Source organism: Acinonyx jubatus, chromosome C1 (assembly GCF_027475565.1).
Source record: "Acinonyx jubatus isolate Ajub_Pintada_27869175 chromosome C1, VMU_Ajub_asm_v1.0, whole genome shotgun sequence".
In the NCBI taxonomy this organism is placed as follows: domain Eukaryota; kingdom Metazoa; phylum Chordata; class Mammalia; order Carnivora; family Felidae; genus Acinonyx; species Acinonyx jubatus.
The window spans coordinates 163,233,218-163,253,525 of NC_069381.1; the positions used below are offsets into that span (position 1 = coordinate 163,233,218).

At 37.4% G+C, this 20,308-nt stretch overlaps 1 protein-coding gene across 5 annotated transcripts in view; it reads right to left on the bottom strand.

Annotated features, from left to right (window-relative positions):
* The window catches only part of PDE11A (phosphodiesterase 11A), a 406,615-nt gene that overhangs the window by 223,088 nt on the left and 163,219 nt on the right, over nt 1–20,308 (bottom strand). For all 5 annotated transcript variants that reach the window (XR_003418780.2, XM_053215318.1, XM_053215319.1 and 2 more), the window contains exons 3-4: nt 6,439–6,528; nt 762–902 (exon numbers count right to left, since the gene is read on the bottom strand). Coding sequence is in view for 4 of the 5 variants with exons in the window: in XM_053215318.1 (XP_053071293.1) it covers nt 762–902; nt 6,439–6,528 (231 nt within the window). In the remaining variant the exon portion in view is untranslated. The remainder of the gene's footprint in view (nt 1–761; nt 903–6,438; nt 6,529–20,308) is intronic.

The window sequence follows — 20,308 nt, forward strand, 5'->3', positions numbered from 1 at the left end:
CCCAGTGGATTTTCCCCCAAAGAGCCAAAGGGCTCAACAGAAACCTGACAGCTGAGGTGCTGCAGACCTGAGGCCTTGAACTAGCTTGCCACTTGCCTTTGGAGTACCAGGACCCCCTGCGGTGAAGAGCAGGGAGCCTCCTCCACCTGCCCCATGTTCTGTGCAAGTGTCCTCAGCTCCAAAGCAACTGTAAGAGAACTTGGAGACGGCAGTTCAGACCTTTGCTGCAGAGCACAGCCCAACTGAGGCTTGTCACTCCACTCAGCTCAAGTACAATCTGCCCGAGCTCCAAAAGCAAAGGCACTGCTTCTCCAGCATTTTTTTGCTTCCTCCTCCTGATAAGAGGACTGTGGAGCATCATCTGGACTGCAATCCACACCCATAGATGCCAAGGGCCTTCTTTGCACTGGGTGAATACGATAGGAGCCTGGCACCTAAGCTAATGTCTATGCATCTGGGAGGGACAGGGCAAACCATCCAACCCCTCAGTTCCTTCATCTGTAAATACTCGGGACTGGGATAGACCTCTAAGGGCCCCACCAACCTAAGAGTCCATGTTTCTAAGATGATGCAACACAAGACTGAAAATACATGTAAAAGAAATTAAAAAACTTTAATTTTACAAAAAGCCATCTCATGGTTAGAAGAGTCATGAAGGGAGTGGTTCGAGTCATGATTTCACAAGCTGAATTACAAACAAACTACACTTTATTCCATTAATGCAGTCTGCAACTCTAGGTGACAGATAAAAAATGACTTACTGGTGATTCAATGTCCTCCAGGAGTAAAACAGAACAGCGTTCACATTTCAACAGAGTTTGGGCCCGATGCATTATTTTCTTGACAATTTTCTCCAGGTCAGTCTGTTCTTCAAATAGGTCATTAACAACCTCTAGCAAAGCCTACGAAAGATGAAATGGATATATCTAGGTGGGTATAGGACTGAATAAAAATGTTTTTTTGCTCTCAAAATTCCATTTTGTCTTTGCTATAATAAAATATAAATATATTTGTGTGGCTAATTAAAAACATGTTTTAATGTTTATTTATTTTTGAGAGAGAGATAGCACAAGCAGGGGAGGGACAGAGAGAGAGGGAAACACAGAATCCAAAGGACAGTCTGGGCTCCGAGGTGTCAGCACAGAGCCTGAACGTGGGACTTGAACCCAAGAACCGCGAGATCATGACCTGAGCTGAAGTCAGCCACTTATCCAACTGAGCCACCCAGGTGCCCGTGTGGCTAATTTTTAAAGCATTCATGATTGTTTTGAAATAGTCTATCATTTTGTTTTATCACAGAGTTTTGAGCTGGAAAACACAACTTGAAAATAGTGCCAATCCATATAATCCCATATGAATCCTACATATAGCTATAGAACTATTTCCCAAGTAGCTAATGACTACACAGTCCCATTTAGTCCTTAGCTCTCAGCTTTCTTCCATGCCCCACTCCCACCCTCTCCTGCAGTTTTTCTGCAATGTGACTAGGTATAAACTCAACATTTTATGTTATATCAATACCTGATTCTCTCTAAAGCACATTTATTTCAGAAAATTACAAAGCAGCTCTTCCTCACCATCAGGAAGAAATGGGTTCATGGTCAAACTTGAGACATATTTTCCCTAGTATATACTCACAGAATTCTGAAGGAATTATAGTGGTGAATGCTAATTAAGCTTCAGAGCCATATATATATATATATATATATATATATATATATATACACACACACACACACACATATATATATACATATATATATATACATCCCCCATTAATCCATATATATATGGATTAATATATATATTACACATATATATTTTATGTATATAAATATATATATTATTAATTATTATTATATATATATATAAAACCCTCATTAATCCCTCTATACAAGAAGTATTGTTTCATTCCACCTGCACAGGAAAACATTTAAATACTATTATATATCTCAGGAAAGAAAGTACCATTAAAATTTCTGTTAACAGAATGAAAAGCACACAAACTAAAGAAAAAAACCCTTAAAATTCTAACTTGAAAACTGCATACTCATTTAAAAATCAAATTGCAATAACCTGTTATTTTATCCAGCTAAGTTAACTTGCAATTTTTGCATTGAAATAATATTTATTTGGACTTTTTAATTACATGGCTCTTTCCAGAGATTTCAGAAAAGTGGGCTATGTACAGGTAACAGATATTATGCTTCTATCAGAGAGCAATAAGAAAATTACACAGCCAGTGAATTGTCCAGAGGGTGCTTTGTTCAGTAGAACTTAATGAGATGTACACTCTCAGGTCTGACCTCTCACAAAAGGATTTTGTGGGTTTTCAAATTAACATCTATTCAGGTAGATGGTGTTGATGATCATCCCAGGGATATGACCAATTGTCAACTTTAGTAATGAATTTGATTTGTCCTGAAACCATTGGAAACGTGAAAATTTCTTCTCTGAGTCTGTTCAGGTAGAAAAGCATTTGAATGAGTTAAGAGATCCATGAAATGAGTCTAGTTCACTGAGCATCTAAAAGAGGATCAAATATCCTTGGTAGCATTTTCTCTAAAGAGAGCTTGTGAATGTGGCTAAAGGCCCTGGGTAGCTCTATGATCCTGATGTGGAGAAACACCAGGAGGTGAAAAAAGTTTTGAGTGTATCCTGACTGTTTGGCATTTGGACAGCAAATTGCTGTTAAGAAGGCAATGTGCAATAATTTCATACTTAAATATAACATTAAAAATGAGGCAATTGTCTAAATAATTACCAACACAATTCCCTGTTATTAAGGGGGAAACCATTATTTCCTTAATCATCTAGACTATTTCTTCAGATGGATCATATTAACTGAACAATTATTTAACTTTTCAATTTGTTGTGACTGCGTGGATAGGGCCTCTGGGACCCATATACAAAAACATTTATCTCAGAGGAAAAACTAATTGTGCCTTGAGTCTTGCACTGACAAAGCACATCATAGTAATTTTACTGTTTCTAATTAAAAATTGCTGCTTTACTAACAAGTGATAAAAGTTTCACAAATAACAATACAGACTAGTTCCACGATGGGAGAAAAAGAGAAGGAAATCTAGGATGATAGGCAATTCAATAGACATTAGAGGCCATTCATACAGCTGAACACTCCCCATTTCTTTATTTCACTTGTATTTCCCCCTCCCGCTCCTTCTAGTGCCTTCTTTTGTTCCTGGGCTCATCCTTGGACCTCTTCCCTTCTCTTATCCACATATTCTCCTCCAGATTACCCAAACTGGTACCCTACTTTTAAATGCCATCTATATATACTGATAGTTCTTAAATATGAATCTTGAGTCCTGACATCTCACCAGACCTTTAGACTCCTGTACCCAGCTGTTTACTTGCCATCTGTACAAGCCAAAAGTCATTTTCACTCATTTCCCACATCAGTAAGCTTTGTACATTTCACTGCCAATTTTGGGAGGAATCTCTCACTTTTCACTGCCCTAATTCCAGCCACATTATTTCTTTTTATCCCTAGCTCTATTAAGATATAATTGAAATATAACTTTATGTAAGTTTAAGGTGTACAATATGATGGTTTGATACATGTACATATTGTGAAATGATTAGTACAATAAAGTTAGTTAACACGTCCATCACCTCACATAATTACAATTTGCAAGTATTCTCTCCCATTCCATAGGCTGCTTCTTCATTTTGTTGATGGTTTCTTTTGCTGTGCAGAAGCTTTTTAGTTTGATGCGGTCCCACTAGTTTATTCTTGTTTTTTTTGTTTTGTTTTTGCTTGTGCTTTTGCATTAGAGTCAAAAAAATGATGGAGTTTTTCTCCTATGTTTCTTCTAGAAGTTTTAGTTTCATGTCCTACACTTGTATCTTTAATTCAAGTTAATTTTTGTGAGTGGTGTAAGGTAGGGGTCTGATTTCATTTTTTCCATGTGACTATCTAGTTTTCTCATCACCATTTATTAGAAAAACTATCTCTTCCCCATTAAGTATTCTTGCCTCTTTATCCTATATATGTTAACTTACAAGCATGGGTTCATTTTGGGGCTCTCAATTCTATCCCACTGGTCTTGTGTCTGTTTTTAGTGCCAGTACCATATTGTTTTGATTACAATAGCTTTGTATTATAGTTTGAAATCAGGAAGTGTGATGCCTCCAGCTTTGTTCTTCTTTCTCAGGATTGCTTTGGTTATTTGAGTCCTTCCTCTCTACTCTCCAGATGCATGGATCAAGCTTTCACCTGCCGCGGTGCCTTTCCACTTGATATTTCCACCATCTGGAATGCTCTTCCCTGATCTTTGTGTGGTTTTGCTCCTTCATTTCATTTAGGTCTCTGTTCAAATAACATCTTATAGAGAACTTCTTGATCATGATCTGAAATAAACATCCTCTCAAACTATCCTTCAGTGACCAACCCTATCCCTTTATCTCATTTCACTTGTTATAGCACTTATCACTACCTGATACTATATTATTTTGTATTTGTTTGCTTGCCTACTATCGTTTCCACTAGAATAGTAAGTTCTATGAGGGCAGGGACTTCGGACACACAGTGTCTGAAGAACATCACACAATAAATGTGCTGAACAGGTAAATAAACTGTGCCAAACGTGAGGATGTAAAGATCAATAATACATGAAGCATCCCTTAGAGACTTCAAAATGTAGGTGGAGAAGAATGTTACCAATAAATATTATACAGTGTGATAAGTGTCCACAAGTAGAATAATGGCAATATATACAAGGAATGACGGGAAGAAAGGAAGGGAGGATTAACTAGAAGGCTGAGCTGGGTCCTGAAGGATCTGTAAGGCAGGTGGTGGTGGGAGGAAAAGGTGGACATGATGCACTGAAGGTAGAGGGAGGAATGTGGCTAAAGGTATAAGAAAGTAAAGTAACAGGCTGTATTCTGGCAACAGGGGACTATTGCTGGAGTGCCAAATGAAAGGAGGAAAATGGTAAGCCATGGGGCTGATGACAAAAACAGGATCCAAGTCAGAGAAATGGTGTGGTATGCTATGTTAAAGAAGATGGCTGTAGTAATCTGTTGTGTGCATCTGTTGGCTGTGAAATATTCATAAATCATAATGCTTAGCCAATGAAACTCTTAGTCAATTTGATTACTAATTAGCTGAGGATTTCTAACTTTTTGAAACCTTGTTAAATAAATTTCTAAGTTGTGGCAGTAATCTCCATGTATTTAAACGTATAACAATGGGGCACCTGGGTGACTCAGTTGGTTGAGTGTTAGACTTCTACTCAGATCATGATCTCACAGCTCATGGGTTCGAAACCTGTGTCAGGTTCTGTGCTGACAGCTCAGAGCCTGGAGCCTGCTTCAGATTCTGTGTCTCCCTTTCTGCCCCTCCCCTGCTCACACTCAGGCTCTCTCTCTCTCATAAAAATAAAAAAACATTAAAAAAGTTATAAATAAATAAATAAAATAAAATAAAATAAAATGAAATAAAATAAAATAAAAGTATAACAAGTCCCTGGTGAGTGGCAAGGACATCTCTTCATCTCTCAAGTCATAAGTTTGAGTTTCACATTGGGTGGAAAGATTACTTAAAAATAAAAAATAAAAATTTAAAAAAAGGTATAATAAGCTTAATATAATTTAATCTCTATTTGATAGTTTAGAATTTTTTTTGAGTATCGGCCCACCTGCTATTCCTCTTTCTCTCCTCCTTCTTTCCTCTCTTTCTTTCCTATTTAACTCTAAAGCTGGTGAAGGTATAGGAGATCAATCCCTCTTTGTGTGTGTCTTTATAATCCTATAAAAGTGTTTGCATTATTGTCCAGCCATCTTGTGATGCTCTTCCAGAAAAACTTTGAATTCAAAAGCAAAATTTATGAGATGGAGTGAAGTCATTTGTAACATACCTTGCTTCTTAAAGGAACTAAATTGTACAATTTAGTGTGTTATTGTCTCAAAGCCATAAGTAAGAATATATCTGCTGCCTTACAGTATAGATGTGAATTAATTTCATTTTTTTTAAAGATTATTTATATATGTTGAGAGAGTATGCGAATGCAGGAGGGGCAGAGAGAGGGAGAGAGAGAGAATTCCAAGCAGGCCCCATGTTGTCAGCAGAGCCTGATGCGGGGTTCGATCTCAGGACCCGTAAGATCATGACCTGAGCTGAGATCAAGAGTTGGACACTTAACCAACTGAGCCACCCGGGCTCCCTGAAATTAATTTCATTTTTAAAAGAAGCTGGTACTATTTCCCCAAACAACAACAGAAAATATGTATCCACTTCCATTTGGACTTAATGCTTATAGGTATCTTCAACCATAAATTTGAAGGATTAAACAAATTAAAAGGATTCCTGGACTATTCAAAGATCATCTGCTGTTTTTAAAAGACATGATGACTCACAGACACTTGAAAGTCAGAGAGCTTTGAGGATTGTCAACAGTGTTTCTTTCCACTCACCCTGCTTCTTTCATACTCTTTCCTTGAGGCAGCAAATAGCTGAGCATTAGATATGGCAATTCCACAAAATGGAAGATACATCTGCATAACCTGGGGGCAAAGAGAGTGTTAAAAACATTAAAACATCACTGCACCAAATTCCACATTCCCTGCATTGGCCTGATCATAAAACTTTGTTTTCAATCACAGAAATTGAGTATGGAATTGTTGATACTAGTATTTTAACTTTGGAAAGGATATTTTTCAGAGTTAACTATAACATCGTCTCAGTGAAGCTTTAACCATGGACAGTCACATCTATGAGCATATAAAGTGAAGCAACAGGCTATGATGACTATGATACAGGAACTGTATCTACATCATCTGTGCATTCCTTCTCTGATCAATGAAAAAAGAATAAATGAATAAATTTATATATCTAGAATCTAAGGCAAGTGCCCACATTCACATTTGGAGGCAAGCAGGCTGTGAGTCAATTTCTTTGCACATAAGTTATCTGTAGTGGGGATCTCAGCTTGACCCTGGCAATGTCAGCTACAGATTGAAGTTTGCAAGGGCCCAGTAGGAATTTAGCAACCTGAGGGCCTAGTAGCCTGAAGCAAAATTGCTCAAAATGTGCCCACCGTTCTGTTGACATAACTGGATTGAATGCAAATTTGTGGGATGTCCTACTGAAGCCTGTTTGAGGAAAGGCTGGGGATTCTTTAAGAGAACACTTCTCCGATGGGAAGAAACAGCTAGGTGTGGTGGGCTCGATCCCAACAAAGACTTTCTCATCATTTCAGTATCACTGATTTTCAGTACTGCCTGGCACTCTCACTCAAATTCATTCCAGAATCTCTGATTCCAAAGGGAGAGAAAATACCCCAAGTAAAAACCAAAAGAACTATTTCCCTAAACTCTTTACAACATAGCACATTGGGACAAGTAATATTGCTTTGGGACTCCTCTAAAGCAGATAGAAAAGTGCATGTTTCTTCCTCCCTCTGTCTTCTTGTTTGTCTGTCTCTCTTTCTCTCTCTCAATCTCTCTCTCTCTCTCTCTCTCTCTCTCTCTCTCTCTCTCTCACACACACACACACACACACACACACACACACACACACACACTACAAGGTCCTGTGAAGGGGTACTCTAGAGCAGTGACAAAACAGAGCAGCTCCCAATTCCTAGAAGAGTTTACCACAGGCGAGGGATAAGAATGGCAGGAACAGTGTGAGACACCCCGGGGACACCCAGAAAAGAATTACCCAGAGTGGGAGGTGTTTTTGCAGCAGGCTTGAGAAAGACAAAAGATGAAGAACAATCCACACTCCTTATCATTGCTTTCCTATTAGATCTTGCTTTGGCTACCTGGGCATATTCAGCTGTGACCTCAGGTCCCAGAAAGTATTTCACAAGGCCGTAGAAGCCAATGCTGTGACACCACTCTTACAGAAAACAGAGAAATGATGGAATTGGTATTAAGCAGAAGTACAAAATCAGTGAGCTGGCTGATTTTTACAGATCTTTCCTGGATAAATTCCTTCAATGAATTTGATTCCAACTTCTATTTAATGAGGACCTTCTATTTAATGAGGTGCCAAACACTCTCACTTCATTTCTTTATTTGAATGGCACATCAACTTGTCATGGAAAAATTTTAAGTACATTTTAGAGATCAGGAAATTCAGTAACTTGCTCAAACTCACACAGGAACTCAGGTCATCTTATGCTACACCTCATGATCATGTCTTACAACATGGTGCCTCCTAGAACTGGATGCTATTTCTGTCGCCCCCTCATTCCTCTTCATTACTACTCCCCCTCATGCCTTAGGAAGTTTGTTGGTAAGCCAGGATAAAGCTGTTGACATAAAGCTGCCAGATATTCTGCCAGAATTTCCCTGCCTTTAGCCAGAATGGGACCACTTTCAACATCACCTACACACACAGCACTTTTCTTGTAGTTTCCTGTTGTTGTTGTTGTTGTTGTTTTGACTCTGCTCTGGAGACAGTGACTATGATGGAGGTGGAGGGAAGGAGGGGATACAGGCTATTTTATTTTTCTCCTTTTCTTTCTTTCTTTCTTTCTCTTTCTCTCTTTCTTTTTTCTTTCTTTTTCTTTCTTTTTTTCTTCCTTCCTCTCTCCCTCCCTCCCTTCCTTCCTCCTTCTCTTTCTTTCCTTTTCTTTTTTTCTTTCCTTCCTTCCTTCCTTCCTTCCTTCCTTCCTTCCTTCCTTCCTTCCTCTTTCCTTCCTTCTTCTCTCTCTTTCTCTTTCCTTCTTGACTTCCTGACTTCCTTTCTCCTTTCCTCTCTTTCTTCCTGTATTTATTTGCCTTCAGGGGCCAAGTTTAAGGTGGTTCAGAGGTCAAGCAAGTATGTAGAAGAGAATGACCAAATAAATATGTGAAATGTTTTCTAATATATCATAGGCTTGCTTCAATTCCTTTGTAATGCCAATATTTATTGAGCTCCAAGCACTGGGTCTCATTAAAAATTATGTGACTATTAAATTAGATGACCATTGTCCTTTATATGGCTGTTCTGTGTGAAAGCCAACAAGTCACTTAACCTTTCTGAATCTATTTCCTTATCTGTAAAATGCCTGGTTTCACTGGGTAATCTTCCTAATCCTTTTTAATTCTAATACTTGGTGATAAGTAGAAACATCTATGAGCTGTAATATTCTACTTGCTGGAGAAAACAAAGAATTCAATAAACATGCTCACATTTTACTCAAGAAATAATCATTTATAGTAGTAATCGATATTGACAAAGTCCTTGGATATGACATTAAGCATTTTATACATACTATATCATCTGATCCTTGTAACTACATATGCTATACCATTCATTTTATTTTTTCAGATAAGAAAACTGGGCTTTACAAACTTATCCAAACTTTTTGGGAGATATCTCTCCATGGATCTCTCACATTTCTGCACAACATAAAAACAAAGGCACTGCTCTATATTTCAAAGGTGTTTGTATAATGAATGGCCTTGGAAAAAAGTGTCTTCTTCCAGAGCAAAGAGCAGACTTGTTTAATATAAAGTATAATTAAGATAATATTCTCTGGAGTAGAGGTCAGGCAAGCTTACTGTCCATTATGAAAGATCTGTGTTCTCTATATTTGAGGTTCCTCTGCTATAATCCATGTCCTGTGTTATCAAAATGATGCTGTTACTGAACACTTTATCCCAAGCCAGAAATAGCTGTTCACATATCAGTAAGACTATTTTATTTTTCATTTGTCCTGTTGGTATATTGATATGAACTCTACAACATAGTTACTTAGTAGTTGTAATTGTAAAGTAAGAGCCCAGGAGAAATTACTAAGATCCATGGTAAATTTATTTATTCCCTTTTTATTGAGCCAGTTGCTATCGATTTTATTTTCTCATTCCATTGATTCCCCTCCCCCACTACATTACATTTCTTTTATTTTAGTGACTAAAACTAGAAAGTCTATGTGCATACTTAATAAAATCTAATTTTAATATCTTTAGCCTCCTTCCAAATAAGATAAGAAGGTTGAATACTTTAACTTTCCTGTTATACATGTTACTTTTTTGCTTTTTTTACTTATACCTTGTTTTGTTACTGCAAATTGGACATTATTATTATTACCTAATGCTTTTTTAGATTTACCCACATGGTCCCCAATTTTTTCCTCTTTGTTCCTTCTAGCCTCTTCTTGTTTCCTTCTGAAATAATTTTCTCTTTTCGAATCCTTTAGAACATCCTTTAGTATTCGTGGTAAATGTGTTTTGTTTGTATAGAAAGGTCTTTATTTATGATCAATCTTAAAAGGTAATTTAGTTTGGTATACAATTCTAGATTGACCACTGTCTCTCATATTATTCCCCCATCATGTGCAGCTGATGCTGCTAAAATGTCCACTGTCAATCTAATTCATTGTACATTATCCATCTTTGTCCCTGGCTTCTCTTAGAAACTCTTTATGTCTTTGGTGGCCAGTCTGTCACAGGCTTAACTAAATCATATAGAACTCTAAATATTACTGAGGATGGAGACAATATTACACCTTTTTGACACATTGCAAACCGAGAGGGGAATCTTTATTTACAAAGGGAATGCTCTACCTACCCTGTGTCATTTATCAGTACAACAATTCAGCGCTCTGAGGCCAGAATCAGTTCCACTATGGATACCTACATGACAATATAATCATAGAGTTTCTAAACAAATGTGCAGAAGAATCAGATAAACACATTTTGAAAGGAGGGAGTAAGAAGCAGCAGAAGCAGTATGGATATAGGAGATGATGAAAAATCTTAATCTTTTTTCCAGTCCCAGTGCAACAGATGTCTTTTTTTTCAAAAAAGAAAGAGGGATACTATTCTATTCTGCTCTTTTTTAGGTCCCCCTCCTCCAAGAAAAAATACGAATTTGGCCTTCACTGTCTAGTTTCTGAATGCCAAAAGGTCTAAAAAGCCTTAATGACTAAGAAGCTAATGAGTCTGCACACCCTTGTGCAGTACTTTTCAGCTTGAAAGCACTTTATGAACACTGGCTAATTAATCTTTACAACATCCCACTCAGAAAGAGAGTTAAACTGAAAATCATTAAATAGCGTGGAAAAGTCCCTCTAGCCCTGGAAACTCATGAAAAGTATCACTAATAAGCATAAAATGTGAGCACTGGGACCTTCCATCAATGTCCTAAAGAAAGACAGTAGATACTGAGCCTTTCAAAACTTACAGATCACAGAGGAAGGCTGTTAAAGCCTCCAGGGCTGGTCCCGTCCAATAATACATCATTAAAGGACACTGGAGGTCTACATTGGAGATTCTGTGAGGGGCCTGGGGCCACCCCTTTATGGACTCCACTCCTGAAGGCAAATAGCTTGAAGAGCCACATCACTATCAGCTAAGGTCACGGGTGAGACAAGGTCTTCCCACCATCATGTAGCATCTCCTTTCTCTGTGCAGACCCTGTAAGTTGCACTAGCAGGTCCCTTCCGCCCCCTCTGGCAGTGACTATAAGGCAAAACTTCACTGAGCTGGGTGGGGCCACCTGATTGGAAACCGGGAGTGTTGTAACTCAAACACGAAATAAGCTCTTCAAGTAATTTGGAAAATAAGGTATCAAAATATGGATGTGGTCACATTATTCTCACATTATGAAATACTTTCCATATATTTTAGGAAGATAATATTTAAAAGAGTAAAAAAATGAGTTTGAAATTTTCTAGAATCTCCAGAGGAAATTCCTGCTTCCAGAGGTATAGTTTGGTTCACTGCAATTTTGTTTCTAAGCAAATTCAATAAAAGCAATAGGTCAGGTGTTTATTTCAAGAATAAGAATCCTGCATGAATCTTGTCACCTCACATCAAAGTATACACACTTGGCTGAAGCATGCCTTTCTCTTATCATGCTGTGCCCTCTTTGAAGAAAAGAGCCTCCCCAAAATAAATAGAGACATACATAAAGTACCAACTTTTTAAAAAATGTTTTAATGTTTATTTATTTTTGAGAGAGAGTTGAGTGGGGAAGGGGCAGAGAGAGAGGGAGACACAGAATCCAAAGCAGGCTCCAGACTCCGAGCTGTCAGCACAGAGCTTGATGTGGGACTTGAACTCATGAACAGTGAGATTCTGACCTGAGCCAAAGTTGGACACTTTACCGACTGGGCCACCCAGGCACCCCAAGTACCAACTTGGTTTAAAAGAACATTGGCATGGAATAGACAATCCAACACATACTTTTGGAAACTGTTCGCTTTAAGTATAAACACTCTAGGGACACCTGGGTGGCTCAGTCAGTTAGGCATCCGACTTTGGCTCAGGTCATGATCTCACCATTCCAGAGTTTGAGCCCCATATCGGGATCTGTGCTGACAGCTGAGAGCCTAGAGTCTCTTTCAGATTCTGTGTCTCCCTCTCTCTCTCTGCCCTCCCCCACACTCATGCTCTGTTTCTCTCTCAAAAATAAATAAAAATAAACAATAAAAACAATTAAAAAAAAGAACACTAAAGAGAATGTGGGGTGCATTTTATTCACAAAAGATGAGGAAGAGCAAGGCAGCAAATAAAGGAAAAGGAGAAACTTACTCTTCTGCTTTCCATTCTTAGGAGAGGGGGACATAGGTGTTTCCGCTTCTGCCCTGGTGGGTATCAAAGTGGGGGACCCCAGGGGAACTGGAATGAGTACCCTTCAGCTATCTCACCTCTCTTTCTGAGGCTAGTATTGGCTAAAATATCCCTAAGAGGCCAAGTTCATCCAAGGGTAGACAGGCTGAGGCCAATTCCTGGTAGGCAGCCTTGAACCATGAGTGCCCACTTTCCTTGACTTTTTGCAGGTGCTGGTCTGCTGAGCAACTGAATCTTGCAGGTACTAATTGTATCACCTGATAACCTTATTCCTATTTGCTCCCACCTGAGAGACTTTAGAAAAACAACCCACTCATATCCAAAGGCACTTCTAAATTCCCACCCTCTTATGCACAGACACTCCATTGAAAGAACATATTGCAGGAGCCATGTCCATTCCAAGATCATTTATATTGTGCTTTTCAGATCATAAGATTTCAACAGAAAAAAGAAAGAAAAAAACATTCATATTTCTACCACTCAGGGGTAACCACTATTAACATTTTGGAAACTAACATTCAAATTTTCATCTCTCTCTCTCTTCATATAAACTCAACTAGGCTAATCCTATATGTAATATTTTATCTGCTTTTTCCCCTTTTGTAACCAGCTATCACTTATTATGACCAATGTCTGTGGATGCAAAATATCCCATTGTATAGTGCAGAAAAAGAAATTTTATAGAGAAAGAAAGTAGATTACTGGTGCCTGGACTAGTGGTGGTAATGAGATTAACTGTAAATGGGATAAGGGATCTCACTGGGGGTATGTGCTAAAACTGATTTATGCTGATGGTTGCACTACTCATGAAGTTACTAAAAATCACTGAATCGCTCTTTGAAATGGGTGCATTTTATAACATGTAAAATATACCTCCATATAGCTGTTAAAAATTATCATTCAAAAATCCCACTCATTGTGTGAATTAATATTTTTTAGTCAATCATCTGCTGGGCATTTAGGTCATTTCTAACTTTAATAATCTTAGAGTTAAACATTCTAGAAATTAAATGTTTGCACATCCCATAATTATTTTCTCAGGATAAAGCCCTAACATTTGAACTAATTTATTTAATTTAACACACACTTACATAGCACTTTCTCTGCACCAGGAAATATTCTCAGTGCTTTACTAATATTAATTCATTAATATGTATGTACATTTTTAAATAACTCCTAACATTACACAAATTTTTAGGTTTTGTTTAAAAAATCAAACAGTATAGGGGCTCCTGGGTGGCTCAGTTGGTTGAGCATCCGACTCTTGATTTCGGCTTGGGTCATGATTTCACGGTTTGTCGTACTGAGCCTTGCATCCAGCTCTGCACTGACAGCTCAGAGCCTGCTTGGGATTCTCTCTCTTGCTCTCTCTCTGTCTCTCAAAAATAAATAAATAAACTTAAAAAAAATCAAACAGTATAAAAGTGTATACAATAAAATAACTACAGATGCCTCTTCATTTCCTATTCTGCCCTACTCCTCCCCCAAGGAACAACCCTAAGAGGCATTCACAGTGCATTCTTCTAGACCTTTTTTAATTAACTGCCAACTTAACAATATTTAGTTCTGGGGGTGTTTGTAAACATAAGTGGGATCACACTATAAGTTATGTTTTATACCTTCTGTATCACTTGGCAATATCTCTTGGAAAACTTTACGTGTCAGTTCAAAGAAATCTACTTAATTCTTTTTCATCTCTGTGGAATATTCTATGAGGAGACATTCATGTTGTTTCCAATTTTTCTCTATTACAAATAACACTGCCATGAACTTTCTTGTAAACACATCTTTGTGCACTTGGACAATACTTCTGTTGGACAGATTCCTAGAAGTGAAATTTTGGTTGAAGAAAATTTGCATTAAAAACCATCTTAACAGCAACTGCCAACTCCTCCTCCAAAAATTCTCTACCAATTAATACTCCCACTAACAGTCATCAGAGAATTCATTTACCTCTACTCATACAACATTGGATATTATTATTCTTTTTAAATCTTGTCTGACAGATTAAATCAGCATTTACTTTTGCATTAACTTACATTTGTTTGATTATTAGTGATACTGATAATAATTTCATAATATAATATTTGTTGGTTATAATTTCCATAATTTCTTAGCTATCTGTTTTTAATATAGCCTCTTTGTGTCTTTCACTTATCTTTTACTGGACATTCTACTTCTTACGGCTTAGTACGCACTCTTTTTATTCTAAAAATAATAATCATCTTCCATTTTCGCAAATCATGAATCTTACTCGATAATTAACAATTGGCATCTCTGTGATACAGTCCAACAGCCCTACAAGCTATGATTGCTTCATCAAAGATAAGTAGATATTACGGCTCAGTAAACTTGGCCTACTCCCTCTCACTGTATAAAGAAATTTTACAACAATATCTATCTGTATAACTCTGTCAAGGTTATTTTTATAAGCAGGTTGACCTACATATTTCATCCTGGCTATTTGTTCCATCCATTTTTGTAACTTAGAGTTTGTGTAAGAAGTCAATTTGAGCTACAGTTTGATCCAGGCATTCTTGAGTTTTAGCTTTTAAGGTCGTTATGATTTCCCCAATTACCAAGCACAGGTATAATTGCAGAAAGCTGTACTGCCTAGTAATTTAGTGTTGGTATCAACACCTCGATGCTGGAAAAATCCTATTATATCATAATAAATGTATGAACAGAAAAATTCTCTAAGGCTATTTTCTGATGAGAAATACATCAGTCTTTCTTTGAATTTGAAACATATTCACACTATGTCCTCCTATCAGTAGCAGGATCCTTCTTTCACCATCTTATTTATCTAGCTCTTTCTTTTGTGTAACTCCTGGTTCTTAAAGTAGTAGACATTTCATATAAATGGACTCATATAATATGTGGCCTTTTGTGTCTGTCTGCTTTCACTTATAATATTGTTTTCAAGGCTTTTCAGTCTTTTTTTTAATTAATAGACTTTATTTTTTAGAGCAGTTTTAGGTCACAGAAAAATTGAGTGGAAGGTACAGAGATTTCCCATAGACTTCCTTTCCTCCCCCCAAAACACACAGTTTTCCCTAGTATTAACATCTTACATTAGTATGGTACATTTGTTATAATTAATGAGCCAATATTGATATATTATCACTAACTACAGTCCATAGTCTCATTAAGTCCAAACCTACATTAGGGTTTACTCTCTGTGTTGCATAGTCCAAGGGTTTTGACAAATATATGATGACATGTATCTACCATTACAGTATCACACAGAATCATTTCAGTGACCTAAAAATTCTCTGTGTTCTGCCTATTCGTCCCTCTCTCTATCTCCCCAAACCTTTGGTAGCCAGTGATCTTTTTATTGATTCCATAGTTTTATCTTTTCAGGAATGTCATATAGTCAGAATCATACGGTATGTAGTCTTCAGATTGGCTTCTGTCACATAGCAATATCCACTTAAGGTGACTTCATGTCTTTTCATGGCTTGACAGCTTTTCATTTATTTTTATTACTGAAAATATTTCATTATATGGATGTACCACAGTTTGTTTATCCATTCACCTATTGAAGGACATCTTGGTTGCTTCCATGTTTTGGCAATGATGAATAAAGCTGCTGTAAACAGTCACATGCAGGTTTTTGTGTGGACATAAGTTAACAATTCATTTGGCTTAATACCCAGGAGTATGATTGCTGGATTGTATGAAATGAGTATTTTAGTTTTATAAGAAACTGCCAAACTGTCTTCCAAAGTGGCTGTACAATTTTGCATTTGCACCAGCAACGAATGGAAGTTCCTGGCGCTCCACATCCTTGTCAGTGTTTGCTGTTGTCAGTGTCTTGAATTTTAAACATTCTAATAGGTGTTTCATGATATCTCATCATTGTTTAAATTTGCAGTTGCCTGATGACATGGGATGTTGAGCATCTTTTAATATATTTATTTGCCATTGGTGAGCTATCTGTTCAGATCTTTTGCCATTTTTAAATCAAGTAGCTTGTGGCTTATTGTGTTTTAGGAGTTCTTTACATATTTTGGATACCAGTCCTTTATCAGATATATATGTTTTGCAGAGATTTTCTCCAGTACGTGGATTGTCTGTTCATTACATGTTATTTTTGTGTAAAGCTTAACTAGACTTTTTACTTGTTTCTGTTCTGATTTCAGAGAACTTTAAGATAAATCAAAGATTTTAATACATTTCCTCATCTATTTTCAATCTTAGCTCAATATCAGTGTACCTAGGACAGTATCCTTTTGTCCAGGCTCAAGGAAAAAAGCATGTTTTTTCTGTGGAGGTAAGCCCTGTACTAGGGTTTTTCATTTGTGTCATTTCTGTGGGATCGTGGGGCTCTTTCTGTCCACCATCATTGTTTCTATCTCCTGTGTCTGGATCTTCTCTTCTCCACCAGAGGAGAATGTTTTCCCTTTCATTTGGTATTGCTGTTTCCATCTTCACCTGCATCTGCTTACCTTCAGGTCCTCACCCCCTGTCATTTGGATTACAACTTGCAATCTACAAGAATGGCTCACTGGAAGCTTGTCTATGACTTCCCGATCAACAAATCACAAAATCCACCAACTAATCTAAGTCCTTGTCCTTTTTAAAGCCTTTAACACTTAATCACCAGCTGGATATTAAATATTTGGCTAACATACACTATACATTCCTATCTCTCCTTCTGTGTTTCTGACACCCCTATTCAAGTTAATATTCCCAGATTCAGTCTTTGGCCTTCTAGCCTTCTCTTTCCACATTCTCCATCTAAGGATGTATTTATTCTCATAATACAAGAACCCTACAAAATAAAGCAGGTTGGCCATCTAAGAATTAACCTTTGAGCAAAAGTCACCTAGAAAAGAGAGCAAATTTCGTAGGGCCAGATATTTAAGCAGCCAAGAAACTTTCTTCTTCTGCTTACTCACTCCTCCTGCCTCACTCTTGAATGTTGGTCCATCTTTAATTCCCTTTGGCTCTGAATTCACACTCCTATGTCCCTAACCACACTTCTTCTCAGCCACCCTCTGCTATTTTTCACATTTAGGTTTTAGAGTTTCTCATCCTAATCCATCAAGTTGAGCTCTGGAAACATTTGCTTCCTCTATCTTACAGTCCAAGTTTCGCATTTCCAGTACTAAATTGAACTTGAACTCTGAATTCAACTATTAACTAGACAGTTACCAAAGTCTCTTCCTTTTATCTGTGTAACTTCTGGGACGATTCTCAGAGATGGCTCTCTGGTGCTGCCTTTTCTCTGTGCTCTAGCTCCACATTGGAGCTGCCTAGAGGACACTTCAACTCGGAGGTCTATATACTACCTCAAACTCAGCATTCCAGAACCAAGTTTATCATTTCAATCCCCTTCTCCTCCTGAAGAAAGAGAGCTTCTACTAACTAATTTGGATGTGAATTTTAAAAAATAAAAAATAGAATAATAATAAATCTCCAATCCACCAAGGGGAAAAAAAAAGAGAGAGAGAGCTTCTAAAATGCTCTATATGTGCCAAATGGATAATTTATGTTCTATTCACCCAGTTCCAAACTCTTAAAGCCATCTTTGATTGCTGTCCATATACTCGCTAAGCACATCAAAGCAATTCAGTAGCTTTGAGGTCTCCATCCCCATACCACTGAGTTTTTGTGGCCTAGCATATTCATTCCTCACTATCTCTAGATTATTATAACAATAGTCAAGACATTTTCATCCTCACAATGTCTCAATAACTCATTAATTTTTGCTTTCCCATCCAGTATAAATTTAAACATACTGACTATCCCAATGTGCCCTGTTGTCACAGTTAAAGAATGTAAGAAATATTATAAATGCCTTACACATATTGAAAACTGTTTTTGCAAACTACTATTATCTGAGTATTTTTACACCACATACAGTATTTTTTAAAAATCTCATTAGAGGCTCATCAGAAAGTATCTCCAATATTTAAGACTATGGCTTGGTATTTTATAGATGCTTGTGGAAGATACGTAATAATCCTAGGAAAAATAGTGAGGAAATATAAAATTGCTATTCAGAGGAATACACGAGACCCAGAGGGGATTCTTCTACTTATATATCTTTTTTTCATTTTCCAAAAATAATTTATCATCAAAATGCAACACCAATGACATGGATAATAAACCATACTATTTTTTAATTTCCAGCAATATTCTCCAGTGGAGAAGAAACAGAGAAGGCTATGAAAAATATGCTTAGAGCATTAATATTTAATTAATGTAATAGGACCCTAAAATGAATATTATAAATGTAAAAGCCTTGATCAAATCCATAAGTTTTGTCTATGCAAGTAAAACACTGAATTGGTACCTACTAAATTTAAGACATTCTTAACAGACAACCTGGAAGGCTGAGCTTAAAGTTTTGCGTAAAAACAAATAGAACTTTGTGAAGGGCTAATCATTCACAGGCACACCTCACTGTATTGTGCCTCACTTTGTTGTATTTTGCAGATATTGTGCTTTTTAAAACTCAGGATTTGTGGCAACTCTGCATCCAGCAAGTCTCTCAGTACTATTTTTCCAGCGGCATTTGCTCACTTCACGTCTCTGTGTCACATTTTGCTCATTCTCTCAATATTTCAATTTTTTTCATTCTTATTATATTTGTTATATGATTTGTGATCAGTGATCTTTGATGTTATTATTATAATTGTTTTGGGGTGCCGCAAACCATGCCCATATAAGACAACAAACTTGATCAGTAAATGTGTGTTCTGACTGGTCTACCAATGAGCCAGTCCTCCCCAGACTCTCTCCTCTCCTTGGGCCTCCCTGTTCCCTGGGACACAACACTGTTGATATTGGGCCAATAAATGACCCTACAATGGCCTCTAAGTGTTCAAGTGAAAGGAGGAGTTGCACGTCTCTCACTTTAAATCAAAAGCTAGAAACGGCTAAGCTCAGTAAGGGAAGGCATGTTGAAAGCTGAGATAGGCCAAAAGCTATGCTTTCTGCACCAAACATTTAGCCAAGTTGTAAATGCAAAGGAAAGGTTCTTGAAGGAAATTAAAAGTGCTACTCCAGTGAACATACAAATGATAAGAAAGCAAAACAGCCTTATTGCTGATATGGAGAAAGATTTAGTGGTCTGGCTCAAGTTCTAACCAGCTGCAAGTCTCCCTTAAGCCCAAGCCTAATCCAGAGCAGGCCCCAGCTCTCTCTGATACCATTAAGGCTGACAGAGGTAAGGAAGCTGCAGAAGAAAAGTTGGAAGCTAGCAGAGGTTGGTTCATGAGGCTTAAGGAAAAATCTGTCTCCACAACATAAAAGGGCAAGGTAAAGCAGTTAAGTCCTGATGTAGAAACTGCAGCAAGTTCTCCAGAACGTCTAGCTAAGATCGTTAACGAAGGTGGCTACACTAAACAACAGATTTTCAATGTAGATTAAACAGCCTTCTATTGGAAGAAGATGCCATCTAGAACTTTTATACCTAGAGAGGAGAAGTCAATGCCTGGCTACAAAGCTTCAAGGTACAGGCTGACTCTCTTGCTAGAGGCTAATGCAGTTGGTGACTTTAAGTTGAAGCCAGTGCTTGCTCACTGACCATTCCAAATATCCTAGGGCCATTAAAAGTATGTTAAATCTATTGTTTGTGCCCTATCAGTGGGACAACAAAGCCTGGATGACAGCACATCTATTTATAACATGGTTTACTGAATATTTTAAGCCCACTATTGAGGCCTGCTGCTCAGAGAAAAAGATTCTTTTCGAAATATTACTGTTCATTGACAGTGTACCCAATCACGCAAAAGCTCTGATAGAGGTGTACAATGAG